A 21,528-nucleotide genomic window follows, 5' to 3' on the forward strand; every position below is an offset into this window, starting at 1 on the left:
TTATGACTCACTAAAGCTGTGTCATCCGCAAAAGTTGATGTCAAAACATTATTGGAAGATTAGCTGTATATATGATGTATAGAGTTGGGTCTAAAACACTGCCCTGTGGTACTCCAGAACTTACCCTGCAAGACAGGTACCGGCGAATTCTTCGGTGAAATGCCAGGGAGCGGTACTAGCAGTTTCAATCAAAGTTTCTATGCCATTCTTAAGGGCGAATTGAAAAAAGTAGACGAAACTCTTGCGTACGTGTGATCGTTCATCCTTTTCTTGCACATTACATTCATCATTTAGCAATGTATATATACCTCTTGCACAATTTGGGAATGGTATTGGTACAATCACGGATGAAAGAACCAAAACAACATGTGCACTTCCAGTACAGTACTGGTACTATCACGGATGAAAGACCCAAAACTGCGAACGAAAGCTGCACTTGCACTTTCAGTACTGCGACCCACAAAAGCCCAGAAACTATACCCGCTATTTTCGGTTAGTTCTACCAATATCCATCCACAAAATCATTAATTATATTTCATATTTATTTAAAATATCGTGCCATTTAGGTGTTTATTTTTATATTTACTTTATAAATGTATTATCGTACTACACTATGTACATTTGTAAAACGTATTGAATATTTGAACAATTTTTGCTATCTGACAAAGGCTGGAGGAAGAGTGGCAAATGTCAAATACCCCGAGCGGCCTGGAAGTGTTAGCTGCGCACATTATGTGAGGATTTTTTTGGTTTCTTTAGGAGATTTGGAAGATCTGTTCTTTCATTAATTTCATTATTACTATATTTGTCCATTTTCTGGGAGGAGGGTGTCTATAAAATATAAAGTAAAATTAGAATTTTTACAACATAAAATAATTACCTTGTGTTTCAGGAATTCTAAATCTAGCACTGGCAACGTTCTAGTCTTAACATCCATGCTCTTGCTGTAGTATTTCCAATGAACTAATTTCGGTGAATCCATGTCCTTGTAAAGCTATACAACAACGGTATGATTGCTCAATACAAGGTGAAAATGAATCAAAAAAGTCCTCCTAATTGAACATACAAAAAGTTTTTAAATTTCTATGATCACAAACATTCACTTAAATTTACCCTTTAATTTCTGTCGTTTCAGTTCTTCCCGGGCTTGTGTTGAGCAAAAGGTTTAATTGCACGTAAAAAAGTGACATTAAACCTAATATCTGGTGTGTAAATGATTTGTGTTCGATGTAGCAGCGTTTGCATCCATAGTTCTGGTTTTGCTTGCAGCACATATTCAATCGATTCGAAAGTTCTACTGCCATAAGTGACACCAATTAGGTTGCGTACCTTTAACGCGCCGTATGAGGTTTGAAATATCTGTATGGAAAATTTTAAAATTTAAGGCAAGATAATATTATTATATTCAACAATTATTTACGTATTCAATGGTTTTGCCCTTGATGTTGACCATTGTTGGCGTAGCTTCTATTGCGTGCTTCGAATTGACAATCCATATTTTGGCTTTAGCAAACTTTTATTTTACGTTTTACTTATTTAAAAATGCGTGCTTCAATAATTTAAACTTTAAATAGGCTACAGATCTTCTTATTCTTGACTGGCGTAGACACCGCTTACGCGGTTATAGCCGAGTCCAAAACAGCGCGCCACGTATCCCTCCTTCTGGCAGTTTGGCGCCAATTGGTTATACCAAGCGAAGCCAGGTCCCTCTCCAGCTGGTCCTTCCATCGGAGTGGAGGTCTCCCTCTTCCCCGGCTTCCACCAGCGGGTACTGCAGCGAATACTTTCTGAGCTGGAGCACTTTCATCCATTCGAACAACATGACCTACAGGCTACAGATCCCTGATTTAAATAAAACACGCAAAATAATACTTCACAGGCAGCCATGATATAGCTCAAAACAAAACTTGTTCAAACACGAGAACTTTGGTTGTTTCTTTCTATCATTCAGGATGCTGTACGAAAGAAGAGTTGAGGTAAGTGTTTATGCACATTTCGCCCTTTGTTGCATATGTGTGTATGAAGTGGTGTTATTAAAATTTCTTTAAATGTATTGGAGTTTCAGTACCCATGACTTGATTGTGATTTTAAAACGAGGTGGGCAGTATATAGCCGTTAGATTTAAATCACAACCCCGATTTTTTAATGATATAGTTGTAGCTTGTAACTGGTGGTTTGTTCTGATATCATTTTCGTTATACTACGTTCGGAGCGACATTGAAAACATGTTTTTATTGAAAAATTAGGTTTCCGTTCGAAAAATGGATTTTCATCCATGCAAACGAAATCACAGTTTTCGCTGAAAACTTCTTGAAAACTTACATTCCACTAATTATAATCGATGTCTGCTCTAGCTTAGTCGATATTATTGGAAGACATATTTTGCCAGCTCTAAAATGTAATTTGATATTGTAAACCAATTCCAATACTTTGTCGAAATAATGGATAAGAGAGTGTTAAGTTCGCGTGTGACCGAACATTTTATACTCTCGCAATTAATTTGATTAATGTTATTAAGCGTGTTTTCCTTTCTTTTCTCGAATGGTGACTTTTTATATTTCAACATAATACACATGCTGCATTACATTTTTGAATGTGCTCCATTTTTTACATGATTAAAGAAGAAAAAAGTGTCATCCTATTATGCTGGTTAGATCTCACTGACAATTTGATAACTAGGTCAGAATAAATTCAAAAATTTTTTGAGAAAAAAAGCGCTTTAAAATTACATGCAACTCGACTCACACACAAAGTCCACTAGAAAACAAAAGTCATTATATGAAAGATGGTGCAATTCCTGAAGTTTCATTAATATATCAGAAGTTTTACTCAAGAAAACGCTTGTACAGACAGATGGTTTTTAACTCGTCTCGTCATCCTGATCATTTTGATATTTGTAACCCAATGTCGTTTAGTTTTATGACTTACAAACAACATGAGACCAACATGTTGCTTTCTTAGCAACATGTTGCGGGAGTATAAAAATGCTCAAATGTAATCAAACAAATAAATTTGTGAATTGTCAATGAAAACGCATCGAAATCACAAAATGTCGGTCAGAACGACTTTGGTTCCACAATCCACACAAATAGTGAAAACACTAGGAGGTTTTCAATGTCGGTCCGAACGTAGCATTACAGTATATATGGGTAACTCGATTATCGGGTTTTAAAGTCGATAAAAAAATATCGGAGCAGAAGTCATACCGGAGTCTGCATGTTTATATATAAAGTTTATTTTTTCATAGTTGTGATTGCTAAGTTCGTGTTGTATAATATACTAGTCATTTTGAAATAATTTGACCGGCGAAAGTGTGGTTATGGACAGTTTTAATTATAATAATAGAAAGCCCCGTCGGACTCTTGGCACACCAGCGTATCACTTCCGAAATAAATTTGCATTTGGTTGGATTACTTTGGGAGCAGTTTTTTTCGCGGCTTGGTCGTAAGCTTTAATTCCTTAGTTTATATCAGCTGTAATTATGAACATGTGTAATTTTTTTAGGTACACTCCAATATTTCAAAAGATTAATAAAGGCTTCTGCGATTCATTATTTTTCCCAACAGAAGAGGAAATAGATAGGCGTTATTTATTCAGTTTTCCTAAGCCTCTACCTAGCAGAGAAATTCAAAAACGTATTACCGAAGAAAAAGAGTTTATGTCTCAACGTTAAAATCTGGTGATGGATCGAGAGACGCGGAAAGCTAATCTAAATAAACTACGGTTGTCCGGAATTAAACACATTGGAACAAATAGTATAGGAGGAAGTTTACGGTAAAATATTGTTGAAATAATTTGAAGTGTAAAAAGAAAAAAAAATAAATTTATCGAATTGAAAAAAAACTTATTTTGATTTTATTTTTGTTTAAAGGAAAACGAGTTCGGCCAATGGATTGTTATCAAAGTATTTTAAGACGGCAGTTACAAATGAATTAAATCCGGGAAATGTTCCAAAAATCGAAGTTGATGTAAAAATAAACAGTCCATGTTCGTCATGTTCAATATCGTCGAACTTAGTTAATACTGACGATTATAATTTGCAAACAATAAGTCAACAAAATGAAACACAGATAAAAGCGAATGTTGGTACAAGAGGAAGAAAGCGCACCAGTCTGCAAAAGTTTATCTTTCCCAAAGATAATAGTGAAGACAATGTTGAAGTTCCTATTAAGAAAATTAAGACAAAAACTAATTTGAAACGTAAAAATAATGTATCCCGCTGCAAAAGCTCTCTTAATAGACGCCAGCCGAATATTAAATCTTTACTCATGCGAAATGAAGTTATGTTTTCGGAGATTACCTCTGTACAATGTAGAATTGATAACTTCAGTGCTGATGACATACATCTCGCGATGGCATTGTCTAAATCACAAATAGAAATCGGTAGTTCTCCAAACCGTTACGGTGCAGCTCAGCGAATAGAAAATTCAGAAGTAAACATGGAAAACGTTCAAAATATATTACGCAAATATGGTTTTCGCACAGCTGGTATAGAAGGTAGGTCCATGTATAGTAGAAGAAAATATTAGTCAGTTTGAGTTGTAAGAAGTTATTAAAAGGAAAGGTTTTGAGTTTTTTTTTTCAATGCTTCTCGAAGCTTAGCTTACATAACCAAAAAAGCTTATTTTATTTGACTATTTTTTCTGCGCCTATAATTATTGCTAAAGAAATAATCAATACAGTATTTAATGTAGGGTGACAGTTAAATCCAATCAGTGTAATTGCCTTGATTACTGAAACAATAGTTCCTATTACGATAGGCTAATACCTCAGTTTCATAGAATACTCACATAACAACCATAAGTTTACATGTTTGGGAAGAACTGCATGAAGATTTATCAGCATTGTTCAAATTTGTATAAGAGTTCGAAAAAATAAATATAAAAATATGTAATAAAGGGGTTCACATGAAATTTACAATCGGGAAATTAATCAGACAATTTGAATTAATTATTTTTGCGTTTGTAGTGAAATTAATAGTTTTATATACATTAATGTATGTATTACTCAAGTTGATTATTTTTGAATATTTAAAAGAAAAAAGGAATGAAAGAAATGGAATTGGAAAAATTTGTTTCCAATATTTTTATTTGTTTTTTATTGGCACCTTATGACTGATGGATCCCTGTATTCACCTTATAAGGATTCCGTAAAATTCGCAGAATCACCAGGGCACTTAGCGTTATAAATACCCAAATAACGTAAGGCCTGAACCACCGGACGATGCCAAACACAGAACAGGAAAGAGTTATTCCAATGATGAATGAATGAATTAAATTTGAAATTCGAAATAAAATTCCTTGGAAAAATTCCGTGAAATTCCACGTGGGACTTTGTCAAGTTAAATCCTCTTTACTAAAGCTTAATGTTATTTACTATTATATTTTTCAAAATATAAGTACTGTGTCGAGCCCTGCCGCTTTTGCAATCGAGGGAACATTTTCCCACAATTTTGGAAATTTTTTTCGATTCGCTTTTTTGACTTCATTGAATGTGATATTAATGGATCTGTACTCCTATGTGCTCATGTAGTTAGCATTATTGAACAGATTACCGCCTGTGTGCACACCCTTCGTCTTTTTCCCAAGTGCTGCTGCTGCCCATGATAAAAAATTATAATAAAACTTTAATTCAAACCACTATCGTATATCTGTTGAAATATAAACGTCATTAATGAAGTAAATTCATTACGCAACGTTCCTTAGTAATATATATAAAATATTACTGTTCTCCTTATTTTGCAGATTACAATAGTTTAAAGACCACAACTCGGCGAGGTAGAAATAAATGGGCCAACAAATTTACTGCATTAACATTACGAGATTCTAAACTTCAAGCGAAGAAAGTACAATATAAAATAAACTGTTTAATGAGCCAAGAATTGAATGAAAACCAAGTACCTTTATCTAAAACTCATTCAGAATCATACTCGATATTTAGTTATAATCTGAACAAACTTAAACCATCCAAAGCCATTATAAAAATACTTGAGAGTGAAAATAGCATAAATCTGGAAGAGTTTTATGTAAAAGAACTCTTCGACGTCAGCCACGTACAAGCAGGTTATTTGTTAAAAAATTGGCATGCTATAGACGGCCGTGAATTGTCACCTCAAGGAACTAACAAGAGTCAAAATCCAAAGTCTAATGAAATTCAAAAACTCATGAATCAATCGCTTATTAATTTGGAGCAACACTTCAGCATAAAACAAAATTTGAATTCCAGATTTCAACCTGAAAAAGAAACTTTGTCTTTTTATGCTACCGTTAGTGATCATTTGGGATCGGAAAAAATAAAAATATATAATGCAGAACAGAGTTACCATATTAAGGATGACCCCAAATATTACAATAATAAAGTAAATGTTGTTAAAAACGACATAGAATGTATCGAAAATAATGAAGTTTTGTCAGGACACGACACACTTGTATCTATAAATAAAATCAGCATAGAACAAGATGGTCAAACTTATAATTCAGCGGACACTGATATTAAGCACAATGTGTATAGCTCCTCGCCAAGTTTATCAGAATATTGTTCAACAACACCTAAGGGAGGTCGTATCCAATCGCCGAATATATTCGCGAGTTCGGAAGACGAACTAGATGGAGTTGATATTCCAAAAGTAGCATCTAATAATGAATATGAACAATTAAATTCATTCAAAGAGGGTAAGTTTATACGATTTAACCGTTAATCTATATTTGTATATACAATGGAACTTCTCTAACTCGAATCACCATAATCCACAAAAAAACTTCAAGTTGTTTCTCTAATTCGAGTTATAGAAATTTTCATTAAAACATAAATTTTTCAAAAGGCTGTAAAGGGTAAAGATTTACCCACAGTTTTAGTTATTTACTTCGCAAAAAGTTTTATTTAAATATAATACATTAAATCATGTATTCTGTAATTTTGATTGTTGCACTTTGCTATTGTTTGGCTCTTGACGCCTGTATCTCATGCCTTTGTTACACGATTTATGGAATCTATAAGTGTAATATCATTTTTTTTTGTTTGTCTCCATACGAATATAGGGACTCCTTTAAAATTGTTCCTTGGTAGTAAAATTTTAAATTTTGTATTATGCCCTGGTCGATAAGTTCTATTTATGGAAGGAAATTTGTATGAAAATTCACTTCTATTGCCCATTCAAGAGTTCGAGTTATAGAAGTTTGAGTTATGGAAAAAAATTTGTATGGAATTTGATTTCTAAACGCTATTGGCAATTTAAAAGTTCGAGTTATGGAGATCTTTAACTTATAGAAGTTCGAGTTATGGAAGTTCCACTGTATATTTGTGTTATGCATTTTTATTAATTTTTTTTTATACTTTTGCAACATGTTGCATACATGCATGGTATACGAGCAATATGTACATGACTATTACTTTACATTAAAAACAAGTAAGGAAGGGCTAAGTTCGGGTGTAACCGAACATTTTATACTCTCGCAATTTATTTATTTAAATTTATTTATATTATATAATACACAATTTGAACCACATATTCGTCATATATATTGTATAGAGTCCATTGAAAGTTAGAAACCCTAATATTAGGTTAGAAGTACCGAGGTCCTCATGTTCGCTATATGGGGCCTTGACAACCTATGGTCCGATTTCGGTGATTTTTAGAATGGGGCTGCCACACTATAAACGTAGTATTTGTGCAAAGTTCTGCATCGATATCTTCACTAGTACTTACTTTATATATTGTAAAGTTAACGATTCAGATCGTCTTCAAAGTTCTGTATATAGGAAGTAGGCGTGGTTGTGAAGCGATTTGGCCTATTTTCACAACATATCATTGGGATGTAAGGAAACTATTACAAACCAAGTTTCATTGAAATCGGTCGAGTAGCTCCTGAGATATGGTTTTTGACTCATAAGTGGGCGACGCCACGCCCATTTTCCATTTTGTAAAAAAATCTGAGTGTAGCTTCTATCTGCCATTTCCTATGTGAAATTTAGTGTTTCTGACGTTTTTGGTTAGTGAGCTAACCCACTTTTAGTAATTTTCAGCCTAACCTTTGTATGGGAGGGGGGCGTGGTTATTATCCGATTTCTGTCATTTTTGGACTGTATAAGGAAATGGCTAAAAAAACGACTGCAGAAAATTTGGTTTATATAGCTCTATTGGTTTGCGAGATATATACAAAAAACCTATTTGGGGGCGGGGCCACGCCCACTTCCCCAAAAAAATTACATCCAAATATGCCTCTTCATAGTGCGATCCTTCATACCAAATTTTATTTCCATAGCTTTATTTATGGCTTAGTTATGGCACTTTATGTGTTTTCGGTTTTCGCCATTTTGTGGGCGTGGCAGTCGTCCGATTTTGCTGATTTTCGAACTTAGCCTTCTTATGGAACCAAGGAACACGTGTTCCAAGTTTGATTAAGATATCTCAATTTTTACTCAAGTAACAGCTTGCTCGGACGGACGGACAGACGTACGGACAGACGGACGGACAGTCGGACGGACAGACAGACATCAGGATTTGAACTTTTCTCGTCACCCTGATCATTTTGATATGTATAACCCTATATCTAACTCGTTTAGTTTTAGGACTTACAACCAACCGTTATGTGGACAAAACTATAATACTCTCGTAGCAACTTTGTTGCGAGAGTATAATAAAACTAAAATACATAAATCAATTATTATTGAAGTTATCAGAATAAAACTGTGTATAAATAGTCCTTAACTCGTTCGAGGTATGACACCGCTCATTTAGAAATGGACAAATTCGGATAATAACTTTTAAAGGGCCCAGATACCATATATAAGTGCATATTGATGTATTCTTACCGACAATATCCGTAAATCCCTGACTTATTCATGATAATAATATGCTCCGGTGCAAAAGTGGATAATATCCGGCTAACTCTTCCGTAGTTCATTATATGTATTTAATATAAGGATTTTCAAACATTTGCTTGGCTTATGATATATATCATGTCAATATGTAAGACATCTTAGCTAAATTATGTGCACTATACGTGCATTGGGCTATAGTTTGAATAGAAGATATCGCGATATTATTAAGGAATAATATTTTGATTAGCATTATGCCATTTTTTAATATAATTCTATATCACAACGAAAAACCACTCTCAGGTGCCAATGCATACCTGTGATACACATTGCAAAAATAACAAATACTAGTTTAATATAAACAGCAAGTTCAGCGGTGATTACAGCATAAAAACGTGCTCAAACTCAGTTTTTAGAATGATAGCGTATTCAATTTCATTAAATATTTGGAGAGGATGATACGCAGAAGTGATTTTGTACTAATTTTGACTTCTCAAATTAATTGGTAACTGAGTTATCGCTCGTTTTCTCTATATAATATATTGTGTGAGTATAAAAATAGTCGATTTGATATTAATAATTTCGTAAATACAATTTTGTTTAAAAAATATATATATATTATTATAATTTATTACTAATACCTGAATGTACCCATATCTGCTACAAATATACTAATTACACAAGAGCCAAAAGTAACTATTTTTAATGTTTTCTCTTTTATATATTTTTCTATATTTTAGTCATATCAACTTCGAATAATATAAACAATACAGAAAATTTTATTGCACAAAGATGTTTTTCGAATATTATAGACTTGACAAAAGAATTACAAATGCATGACTTATCCATGGTGGAGCATGTATCTAGCGGAGGGGAATGTTTTCGTCTTAATAATGTTGAAAAACATAATAAACTATGTGAGGATTTTTTAATAGATGAAGAATCTGATTTCGACAAGTCTATAACTAAAAGTGAATATTGCGGTTGCAAATCGCTACCGATATTAACGGATATTAATTTCTTAAGTAATTCATCTACCAATTCAGAAAATATAGAAGGAGTGGCTGAAGAGAACTTAATTGGCAACATGAAACCAAACGATTTTTCAGAAAATTCAACTTGTAGAACGATGAAAGAAAACTCATTTAATCGCAATAGAGACACTAACACATCCGTTGAAAGTTTAGAATTCGTATTAAGTAATGAAAACCCTAATACGATTAAAGAGGATAGTGGTGAAGATTGCATTTTCTTGTCAGATGACGAAATCAATTACTCGATTTGGAAATCAGATTTGAATAGTTTTAGTCCAGAGTTTCCAAGTAATTTGCAGGACGATACATTTGGTCATAAACAATTTGATAATAATATACTTGAGTGTTCAATATTAAATGTAGTGACAAGTGGAAATTTCAGGAGAACTAACTCCGATTTAACAACTGCCACCATATCGCCTTCTACCATTAGAAAAGATCTGGAAATAGAGCCTTGTGAAATACTTAGTACATCCAGACTAACGGATCGTTCTGCCGAACTTCTTGAGTATGGAATTATAGACAATATATCAGAACCATTTACACAACCATCTGACATTATTTATAGTCCTACCCATTACTCGCAATTAAATGTGTCTTTTTCACCAATGCAGCTTGCACCAGTCGGATTAGATGGTTTGCTAAATGGCGAAATAAATTTGAACAGAACGAAACAGAATGAAAATGACATAGATATTCAATCTTACACCAGATCTATAAAACCATCTGAATATCCTCCTGATGAATATGAAATATCTGGTAGATTATACTCCACCCGCATCATCACTGATCCAAAGCCGGAGTTTACGCTCCAATCTGAATCGGAAATATTGAAACAACTCTATGAATATGGTATTAAACCTTTAAAACGGAAACAGGCTGTCAAGTTGTTGGAGTATATATACAATTCAACAAATCCATTGATACTTAAAGATATTCCTAATTGTAGTAAGCAACCAAAAGAAAAACATCTCCTTCTTGAGCACTCCGATAAAAATCCACCGAGACCTTCGAATCATATTATCTTACATTCGGATAAATTATCTCTAAAGGATTGTTTTGACACTAAAATACACCTATTTAAACATGAATTGCAGCTGGATTTAGAATGTGAGGATTATGTGTTTCAGACGAATATTACTAAGAAGGTAATGTATGGCAGTTTAAGCAACTTGAACATTGTAACATAATTAATTTTTATTTTGTATATTAAATGTGTGTATATATGGAATTGGACAGGATCTATGCATATCAAAGAAGCCAATACATTTCGAAAAGTGATTTCAAGATTTACACATAACTGCACTTTCAAAAGTTTATTTTTTTTTTTGAAAAGTTCCTTTCACCATTTTGTGACGTCATATAAGTTTGACTGCTTTAACAAAAAGCTTGTAGCTTAGAAATTTTAAAGCTAAAATTCATACTCTATGGATTTTCAAATGGTGCACTTTATATTGCGTTTTATTTAGTTTTAATTTTAACTTAGCCAAGCTGAGTGGCAATTAATGAGCCGTCCAGATCAAAAAATTGGCGAACTAATGTTTAGTTGGATTATGTAAATAAATTTATTTAAATAGCTTTTGTTAGTGTAATGAATTTCAGTTATTCATATTTTTTAATATTGCCATTGCTCAATTGCTCATTGCCAAATATCGGTATTGGCAACCCTGCGTTGTGAGAGACTTGAGAGTGAGTAACGGCGGGCTCGTCTCTACGCGAAAAATTCGAATGGGACTGATAGCGGACGGTAGAAGCGGTGATGACTGTTCATTTTTATAGAAATCTCATAAGACAGGTCGTATCGGCTCTACCCGTCTACGAGTTTACGTCGTTCAATGTTTAAACTACATATTACTATACACTCATTAGACAAAACTAATATCAAATTTACGTACATATAACTGTCATGTTCCATCAGTTTTCCTTTTCGTTTTACAATACATCGTTAGAATACACATGTTTATGGCTCAATCCACACCGGGTTAGTCTTCTCTTGTCTGAACATCCACTAGCTTCATATATGTGACAACACATACCGAATAATATATACAGTGGTAGTCAAAATTATTAACACATCGAACGTTTTTTTTACAAATTTCACACAAAAAGCTTTTGCTTATTGTTGTTGTTGTCGCAGGGTAACAAAATGCTATGTTGTTGTAGCTAGAATAGCTAGAAATATGGCGGAGAAATAAGCAAATGAACTGAAGAAGTCAAAAGTATTTACACACAACTTGAACTTAGTATCCTGTTATTTGTTAATGATAATTTTTTTTTAATTTTAATGTCTATTCTAAGGCGGTAAATTCATAATTGGTTACAGCGCATTTGGCATCAATAACAGTCTGCTTTATAGTCCGAATTGATTCAACACAACAAGTTAACTGTTAATTTAGACTAAATGTCGGTAATTTCGGCATTTTCGGTTATTATATCAATTGTCCTCTGATATTTAACGAAACCCCAAATATTTTCAATAAAGTTTTGGTCGGAGCACTGCGCAGGTCAACTTGATTTCACTTTAAAGCTTTGTTAGTAACGATCCTTTATGAAATGGAGCATTGTCCTGTTGTAAAATGTAGTTAATAGTTGGAAAAGGCCGACTAACCACTACAATGGCATGGTCATGTGAATTCTGATATATCCGGATGATTTAGGGAAGACTTCCCCAAAAAATGATAAAGTCACCTCCGACTCTATTTATTTCTTCTTCTCACGTAGTAAATGCATAAAGCGTTTACTAAAGAAGTCCAGAAACTAATGTTCAGCTTTATTTGACCACTACAGGCTTTAGGATGAAATTTAAGGCAAATGATAGGCATATCGCTTTTTTGGTTTCGGAAATATTGACTACTTTATGCAGAATGTAGGTATTTATGTTACTATTTTAAATGTCCTAAACAGTGTAGCATCATTGATGCGGTATGCTAATTCGATGGTGCTGCAATATTAAGAAGACTAATTGTGTGATTGTGTATGACAGTTCCTACTAATCTTCTACATTACCTTTGAGTTATCAAAGGTTTCTGCCCAGTTACTTTAAAGTATGCTTGCAATTGTTCGTCTCCTTATTTTTAATAACATTGTAAACAATATTCCTTTAAATTCAATAATTTTTTACTAACTCTGAAGCCAAAACACCGGTCTTAAACTTAGGCTTTGTAAGTTAGTTATGAATGCAATAGAAGCCAATCACTACTCTTGGTTAAACCAAATCCAAGAATAAAGGCTAAATCGCGGTGTGTAAATACTTTTGACAATTGCGTGTCTTCAGTTCATTTGCTTATTTCTCCGCCATATTTCTAGCTATTCTAGCCAAACTGATTTCATTCCTTCAGGAATAGATCAAGGTTTACAACATAGAATAGTTACCCTGCGACAACAACAAGCAAAAGCTTTTTGTGTGAAATTTATAAAAATACGTTCGATGTGTAAATAATTTTGACTACCTCTGTATATTATATATATTTTTTGTTTAAATATGTATATTATAATAATATATTGATATTTAAATTTAAATTAAATGAAACTATTTTTATATATAATTAAAACAACTTTAATATTTTCTTTTTTACTTTGCATTCAACTTTATGAAGATTATATTCGGGTATACAGTAGAAACTCGATTAACCGGACTAATTGTTGTCGATAGACATTCGGATAATCGAAAATCCGGATAATGGAATGTATGAAGAAAAGCAAATAGATATCAACGAAAATCAATGTTTATTAAGAAATTAACACTTACTTATGTATGTATGTACATATTTTCTTAGATTACATTACATACATAATATTAAACTGCAGCATTAATCATGAAATAAAAAGTTTATTTTCATAGTGACCAATGAACAAATGAGTAAAATCAAATTGTTACTATACACTCATTTGAGTCATAAATCGACGGCACATGTAAGTGTAGAAATACTATGAGTGTTTTTTTTTATTTGGTGGAAATGAGTCTTAGTCATTTTTGATATTAGTATTAGTACTCATTTGCACTAATTTGTTTGGCTCATGAGTTAGTGCACTAATTTCATTAGTACTCAATGCAGATCTCTGGTACATATAAATAAGTCGCGGTTGGTAGTCCGGATAATCGCGAATCCGTATAACTGAGGGCCGGATAAACGAGTTTCTACTGTACTCAAAAAACTTTTTCTAATGTCGTCTTAAAGCTGTGTAGAAATATTAAAATGCTAAAGTACACATTTACGTGAATAATAACAAATTATTCCCTGAATTCAACGCTAATTCTCTCATCCACTCTGCGGTGCCAAAAATTGAACAGCGCTGATCGAAATCAACTTTGCGCTCAGCTCGGCTTTGAGCGTCCACTCTGCAGACACCCTAAGACACAAGAGTTTTATGTTTTTTCAGCATTTAACTTTATTATTTTATTGCAGACGTCACGACCACTATTACCCCTTCATATCGCCTGGCATAATCTCGTTTCCTCCAATATCACTTTGAATGAAACTATATTGATGTATAAGCCCATAGACTTGCAAGAAATTTATGTTTTTTTTAAGGAAATAGGATATCGTTTCGAACCAAAGGTTTATTTTAAATAAATGTTTCATGTGCGTAATTAGATCTTTATTTATTTTCCAGGACATAAAAGCTTTCCTTGATAAGCGCTGCATAATTTTCCGCTATGATATCACCCAACCAGATCGTCAGGTCCAACGCCAAGTACGAAAAAGTAAAAAAAGGACTAAAATATAGTGAATATATATACCAGCATTTACAATATTGCCTAACAAAGATTAATATGATTGAATATTGGTGTACTTTTGGAATAAATAAATAATTAAAATATTTGGAAGGGCAGTTATGTGGGAAAAAAAACCGAGTGGGGTTGCACTCCGGGAGTGCAGGCAGAAGTGAAAACTTGAACCTATGGCGCGTTGGGCACTCTTTGAGTGAGCATTTTTAGGTGCGCTCGCGACATGAGAAATTGTACATAAAAAATCAAGTTTATCAAAGCAATGTGGGCACTTTTTGAATGGACATTAAGTATAATAATATAGAAACTATATTCGAAGGAAATGGTTTTATTTAAATGAGTAAATATTAGTAAATAGTAAATACAAAATTTATCAATTCTCATCCATAATTTCAACAACTCTTACATCATCATTATCAGGATTTTCATCAAATTCTAAAACTGAAGTAATAGGTCAATGGTAACTAAAGTATGAAATGAACAATTTTGATTTAAATCTATTTATATATCTTGTGAATACTGCATCAATAATAGTTTTGTTATTTGTTGTGCTAAGATTGCGATCATTGGACATCGTTAAATCAAATTATTCATATAAAAATTCAATTAATGATTGATTTTTGACATCTGCAAAGTTTATGTTAAAATCTCCACTCAAAATCATAGGTGCCTGCAAGAATGATAGAAGACAAGATTACGACAGGCTGAAGCGTTCACGACCCACGAATGGGAATAGGCAACAGAAGAATTGTCAAATGGAAAACGGAAATGTGAAACATAGTGAACCAAATTGAATAATGTGCAGATAAAATATCACAATGAACGTAATTCTTAAAATCTTCATTTATAAAATGATCCATTGATATAAATTGATATTTATAATTAAAATTATATGTTTTGTTACAAAAAGTTCGTCATTTTGCCAACTTTTTTGTTGGTTGGAAAAGTGAAAAAAATCTTTATAGACGACTTTTTTGTACTATTGTTGTTTAATTCCGGCATTGCGGACTTCTTTTTCAAGTTAATACATTTTTCAAATATAATTTTAAATAATAATTATGCACTAGTCTTGACTTCAGCTCTTTGTTATGGTTTTATTGTTTTGTACCACCGTACAATATTGTTTTGCTCGCGTGTTCGGGGTCGTGAAAGTTGTCACTCAACAGGAACTCAAAACCCAAAAAAGCTAATTGTAAACGCCTGTCGTAATCTTGTCTTCTATCATTCTTGGGCGCCTGCTACACGTTCTGTATTTACCGTATTTAGCATGCAATATTGATGGATCACGATCCATATCACAAAATATTTAAATATTTTGAAATCCAGATCGCGGATCGGGGATCGCGAGATAAATATTGAATGTGTAGCATATTTTGTGATTTACAAGTCCGAATTGGTGAAATACAACAGTGTCAAAATTTTAAAATTAACTTTATTCTAATAAATGAACATGAATTATACTGTTTACAATAGAATCTTTGCCTAGTTGCATAAATAAATTTTTTAAATATTTTTCTTATGAAAACACTAACAACATCGTATAATTATTGACGTAATATATATTGAACGTCTAGCAGCCGCGAAGTAATCCATCAATATTCAATAACGATCGTGATCCAAATTTCACGATACATATTGAAGGTGTAGCAGACCCCATATGATAGTGATCAAATCTTCTATTAATTTTCATCATAAATAGTGCGGAAGCAGCTTTAGAATAAATTAATAAATTTGCATGCAAGAACTCTCGAAATGATTGTAAAGACTGTTTTGGTGAAATATAAACGGCAGCCATTATTATTGTTTGTCCATTAGAATGGCATTGGGAAATACATATATCACCAATATTCGAAACATTAGTGCTAAACATACTGGTATATCTCGCATGCACTTCCATATGATCTGTAGAAAATGTGGCCTTACTATCATCGGACCGATGATAAATAGCCACCCCACCTGCTGGACGATTGTCTCTTTTGAAGCTTGCTATAAAATCTAAATTTGGAATGTCAATGGTTTCTTCGTTACTCACATGAGTTTCTGATAATATTAACACACTCATTTTCTCAACAAGAGCATCAACTGATAGGTCATGTACATGTCGACGTAAGCTTTGACAATTGAATGAAAAAATAGATAACCCTTTTTATACTCTCGCAACCTGTTGCACAGAGTATAATAGTTTTGTTCACATAACGGTTGTTTGTGTCACCAAGAAATATAAGAGTTAGATATGGGGTTATATATACATAAATCTATCTATCTTGCGACTTCTTCAATCTATTACTGGAAAAAATAATACGAGCTGCAGAGCTAAATAGAGAAGGTACAATCTTCTACAAGAGTGTACAGCTGCTGGCGTAAGCCGATGACATCCCAGCAAGTCATGGGTACTGAAACTCCAACACATTCAAAGAAATTTTAATAACACCACTACATACACACATACACAACAAAGGGTAAAATGTGCATAAACATTTAACTCAACTCTTCTCTCATACAGCACCCTGAATGATAGAAAGAAACAACCAAAGTTCTCGTGTTTGAACAAGTTTTGTTTATTAGCTATATCATGGCTGCTGTGTAGTATTATTTTGCGTGTTTTATTTAATTCAGTGATCTGCAGCCTAATTAAAGTTTAAATTTTTGAAGCACGCATTTTTAAATAAGTAAAACGTAAAATAAAAGTTTTCTAAAGCCAAAATATGGAATTGAAGAGGGTGATACAGAAATACTTCATTGCACTGCCAATTCGAAGCACGCAATAGAAGCTACGCCAATTGATGTTGACAATGGCGAAACCATTTAATACGTAAATAATTGTTGAATATAATAATATTATCTTGCCTTAAATTCTAATTAATTTTCCACACAGATATTTCAAATCTCTTATGGCGCGTTAAAGGTACGCAACTTTTTGGGTTTCCTTTATTGTAGCAGCGTAGAACTTTCGAAGGGATGGAATATGTGCTGCAAGCAAATCCAAAACTATGGACGCAAACACTGATACATGGAACACAAATCATTCACACTCCAGATATTACGTTTAAAGTCACTTTTTTGCGTGCAATTAAACCTTTTGGTCAACACAAGCACGAGAATTGGAACGACATGGTTTAGGTGCTTTTGAAACCGTTTATTATCACGACGTGTGTCAACTGGGTTTTGCCAATGAGCTAGAGGGCAAAGCAGTTTCAGTATCTTTCAGCTTACCGGCACTTGGCCGTGCCATTAGCAGCTAAAACACGGAAATTAAAGGGTAAATTTAAGTGAATGTTTGTGCTCATAGAAATTTAAAAACTTTTTGTATGTTTAATTAGGAGGACTTTTTTGATTCATTTTCACCTTGTATTGAGGAACCATAACGTTGTTGTATCGCTTTACAAGGACATAAATTCACCGAAATTAGTTCAATGGAAATACTACAGCAAGAGCATGGATGTTAGACTTGAACGGTGCCGTGTTAGATTTAGAATTCCTGAAACATAAGGTAATTATTACCAACTTTTATTACAAACTTTATAAAAATTCAAATTTTACTTTATATTTTATAGAAACCCAGATGAATCTAGTACTAGTGAAATTAAGGAAAGAACAGATCTTATAAAAACTCCGAAAGAAACCAAAAGAGTCCTCACATAATGTGCGCAGCTTACACTTCCAGACCGCACGGGGTATTTGACATTTTCCACTCTTCCTCCAGCCTTTGTCCGATAGCAAAAATTGTTCAAATATTCATTTTCACCTACTTTATACATATGTATATAGTATATATATATGTAGTACGATAATATATGTACTTTATACATATGTATATAGTGTAGTACGATAATATATGTATAAAGTAAATATAATAATAAACAACTAAATGGCATGATATTTTCAATAAATATGTAATATAATTAATGATTTTGTTATTAAATTCTCATTTGGGATTTTGGTAGAACTAACCGAAAACAGAGGGTATAGTTTCTGGGCTTTTGTGGGTCGCAGTACTGAAAGTGCACGTGGAGTTTTGGTTCGCAGTATTGGGTCTTTCATCCGTGATTGTACCAATACCATTCCCCAAATTGTGCAAGAGGTACATATACATTACTAAATGAAGAATGTAATGTGCAAGAAAGGGATGAACGATCACACGTACACAATAGTTTCGGGTACTTTTGTCAATTCACCCTTAAGAATGGCATAGAAACTTTCATTGAAACTGCGGGTACCGCTCCCTGGCATTTCACCGGAGAATTCGCCGGTACCTGTCTAGCAGGGATTGATATCATCGGTAGTAACAACCGCGCCGTTTGTTCTGCTTTTTCCAGACTAGATAAAGAAGCGAAGCGTATGGGTCTGGTGGTGAATGAGGACAAGACGAAATATCTCCTGTCATCAAATAAACAGTCAGCGCACTCGCGTCTTGGCTACCACGTCACTGTTGACAGTCATACCTTTGAAGTAGTAGATAGCTTCGTCTACTTGGGAACCAGCGTTAACAACACCAACAATGTTAGCCTTGAAATCCAACGCAGAATCACTCCAACAGGTGTTACTTTGGACTGAGTAGGCAATTGCAAAGTATAGTCCTCTATCGACGAACAAAAATCAAACTCTACAAGTCGCTCATTATTCCCGTCCTGATGTATGGCGCTGAAGCGTGGACGATGACAACATCCGATGAGACGACTCTTGGGGTTTTCGAGAGAAAGGTTTTGCGTAAGATTTATGGTCCTCTGAACATTGGCAACGGCGAATACCGCAGACCATGGAACGATGAGCTCTACGATTTATAAGACGACATTGACATAGTTCAGCGAATAAAAAGACAGCGGCTACGCTGGCTAGGTCATGTTGTACGAATGGATGAAAACACTCCAGCTCTGAAAGTGTTCGATGCAGTACTCGCTGGAGGAAGCCGCGGAAGAGGACGACCTCCACTCCGTGGAAAGACCAAGTGTGAAGTGACCTGGCTTCACTTGGTGTTTCCAGTTGGCGCCAAAAAGCAAAAAGGAGGAACGAGTGGTGCGCTCTGGTGGATTCGGTTATAATCGCTTAAGCGGTTTCTACGCCAAACATATATATATATGAATACATAAATGATCAGGATGACGAGTGGATTTGAAATCTGGATGTCTGTCCGTCTGTCCGTGCAAGCGATAACTTAAGGAAAAATTAATATATCTTAATGAAACTTGGAAAACATGTTCCTTGGCATCCTGAGGAGGTTGCTTTCGAAAATGGGCAAAATCGGTCCACTGGCACGCCCACAAAATAGCGGAAACCGAAAAACCTATACAGTGTCATATCTAAGCCATAAATAAAGTTATGAAAATGAAATTTGGAACATAGGATTCCATTAGGGAGGGGCACATTTGATGTAATTTTTTTGGGGAGGTGGGCGTGGTCCCGCCCTCAAATTGGTTTTTTGTACATATCTCGGAAATCAATAGAGCTATATATACCAAACTTTCTGCAGTCGTTTTGTTTAGCCACTTCTTAGTACAGTCGAAAAATGGAAGAAATCGGATAATAACCACGCCCACCTCCCATACAAAGGTTAGGTTGAAAATTACTAAAAGTGGGTTAACTCACTAACGAAAAACGGCAGAAACACTAAATTTCACATAAGAAATGGCAGATGGAAGCTGCACTCAGATTTTTTTTTACTAGATGGAAAATGAGCGGTGCGTCGCCCACTTATGTGTCAAAAACCATATCTCAGGAACTACTCGACCTATTTCAATGAAACTTTGTTTGTAGTAGTTTCCTTACATCTCAATGATATGTTGTGAAAATAGGCCTAATCGGTTCACAACCACGCCTACTTCCTATATACCAGAACTTTGAAGTGGATCTGAATCGTTTACATTACAATATATAAAGTAAGCACTAGTGAAGATATCGGTGCAGAACTTTGCACAAATACTATGTTTAAAGTGTGTCAGCCCCATTATAAAAATCGCCGAAATCGGACCATAGGTTTTTAAGGCCCCATAGTCTAATATTATGGTTTCCAACTTTCAATGGACTTTATACAATATACATATGTATATGACGAATATGTGGGTCAAATTGAATATTACCTAATATAAATAAAGTCAAATAAATAAATTGCGAGAGTATAAAATGTTCGGTTACACCCGAACTTAGCCCTTCCTTACTTGTTTTTTGTAGAAATTAAATCAACAAATGTCAAATGAAATATTTAAATAAATAAATTTTCCATTTAATATTCATTTATAAAATAAATATAAAAAAACTCTCAATCTTGTCTGTCACGAGGGCACGAACGAATTCCCTTGCAAAGACTGCGTATAGTATACTTATAGTTATTATAAGAATACACGCGGTGTATATCAGAGAACTGCAATTAGTGTAGAAATACTATGAGTTTTTTTTTGGTTTCGTGGAAATGAGTGAGCTTCAACAAAACAACAATTTGAAATGCAAAGATGAGTTTGTGTATATGAAAGTGTACAAGGCAAGCCGCAATCAAACTTGACATTTATAACTTCATTTTTGGTACAGTTATAGAACTTTGTAACATTTCGGTTAACACCATTTTGTGGATGGTCTGATTTCCATCAGCAATACTAACCCTGCCATGGTGCCAAAGGATACGTGTACGAATTGCTCCATGTCATACGATCACTCTTTCTCAATGTTATTATGAGTTAGATCTGAACTCTCATTACAACTTGCCAGAAGAACAGTCTTTTTCTGTATTCACAACTCACGTTTCCGCTCATAAAAAGGGTCCTTCATTACCAAAATTAATTATGGTTTCTACAGCACCTTCTCCCCATGTGTCTGTGTCCATTATTGAGCTAGCATAAATGCATTCGCCACCACGGAAAAATATGTTTTTTATACTTTCGCAACAAATGTTGCTAAGAGAGTATTATAGTTTTATCCACATAACGGTTGTTTGTAAGTCCTAAAACTAAAGGAGTTAGA

General features: G+C 33.9%; 1 protein-coding gene and 1 long non-coding RNA gene across 7 annotated transcripts; one reads left to right on the plus strand and one right to left on the minus strand.

The window, feature by feature from the left end:
• Positions 1-562: 562 nt before the first annotated feature.
• LOC128921838 (uncharacterized) lies at positions 563-3,043 on the minus strand. The gene is made up of 4 exons (XR_008471144.1): positions 1,421-3,043; positions 1,114-1,359; positions 881-1,052; positions 563-831 (listed from the first exon to the last, which is right to left on the minus strand). It is a non-coding gene; the product is annotated as an uncharacterized LOC128921838 (long non-coding RNA).
• A 158-nt stretch (positions 3,044-3,201) lies between these two features.
• On the plus strand, positions 3,202-17,606 carry LOC105220311 (structure-specific endonuclease subunit SLX4). Of its 6 annotated transcripts, none has more exons than XM_054230355.1 (7): positions 3,203-3,444; positions 3,505-3,774; positions 3,872-4,497; positions 5,745-6,671; positions 9,558-10,999; positions 14,258-14,410; positions 14,466-14,672. In XM_054230355.1, exons 2-7 carry the CDS (start codon positions 3,683-3,685, stop codon positions 14,577-14,579), a joined length of 3,354 nt encoding a protein of 1,117 aa, XP_054086330.1. In that variant the 5' UTR covers positions 3,203-3,444; positions 3,505-3,682; the 3' UTR covers positions 14,580-14,672. The 6 variants fall into 6 exon arrangements, with proteins under 6 accessions (XP_054086333.1, XP_054086334.1, XP_054086330.1 ...); XM_054230357.1 differs by having other exon boundaries at positions 3,350-3,491; positions 3,567-3,774; XM_054230356.1 differs by having other exon boundaries at positions 3,367-3,504; positions 3,567-3,774.
• Positions 17,607-21,528: the final 3,922 nt, after the last annotated feature.

This window comes from Zeugodacus cucurbitae, chromosome 4 (assembly GCF_028554725.1).
Source record: "Zeugodacus cucurbitae isolate PBARC_wt_2022May chromosome 4, idZeuCucr1.2, whole genome shotgun sequence".
NCBI lineage: Eukaryota > Metazoa > Arthropoda > Insecta > Diptera > Tephritidae > Zeugodacus > Zeugodacus cucurbitae.

Bases quoted from the DNA above. Each gene is read 5' to 3' on its own strand.
- LOC105220311 (XM_054230355.1), top strand. From the start codon at position 3,683: ATGGATCGAGAGACGCGGAAAGCTAATCTAAATAAACTACGGTTGTCC. The intron at 4,498-5,744 runs GTAGGTCCATGT...CTTATTTTGCAG, and splicing joins TCGCACAGCTGGTATAGAAG to ATTACAATAGTTTAAAGACC. The intron at 6,672-9,557 runs GTAAGTTTATAC...TCTATATTTTAG, and splicing joins ATTAAATTCATTCAAAGAGG to TCATATCAACTTCGAATAAT.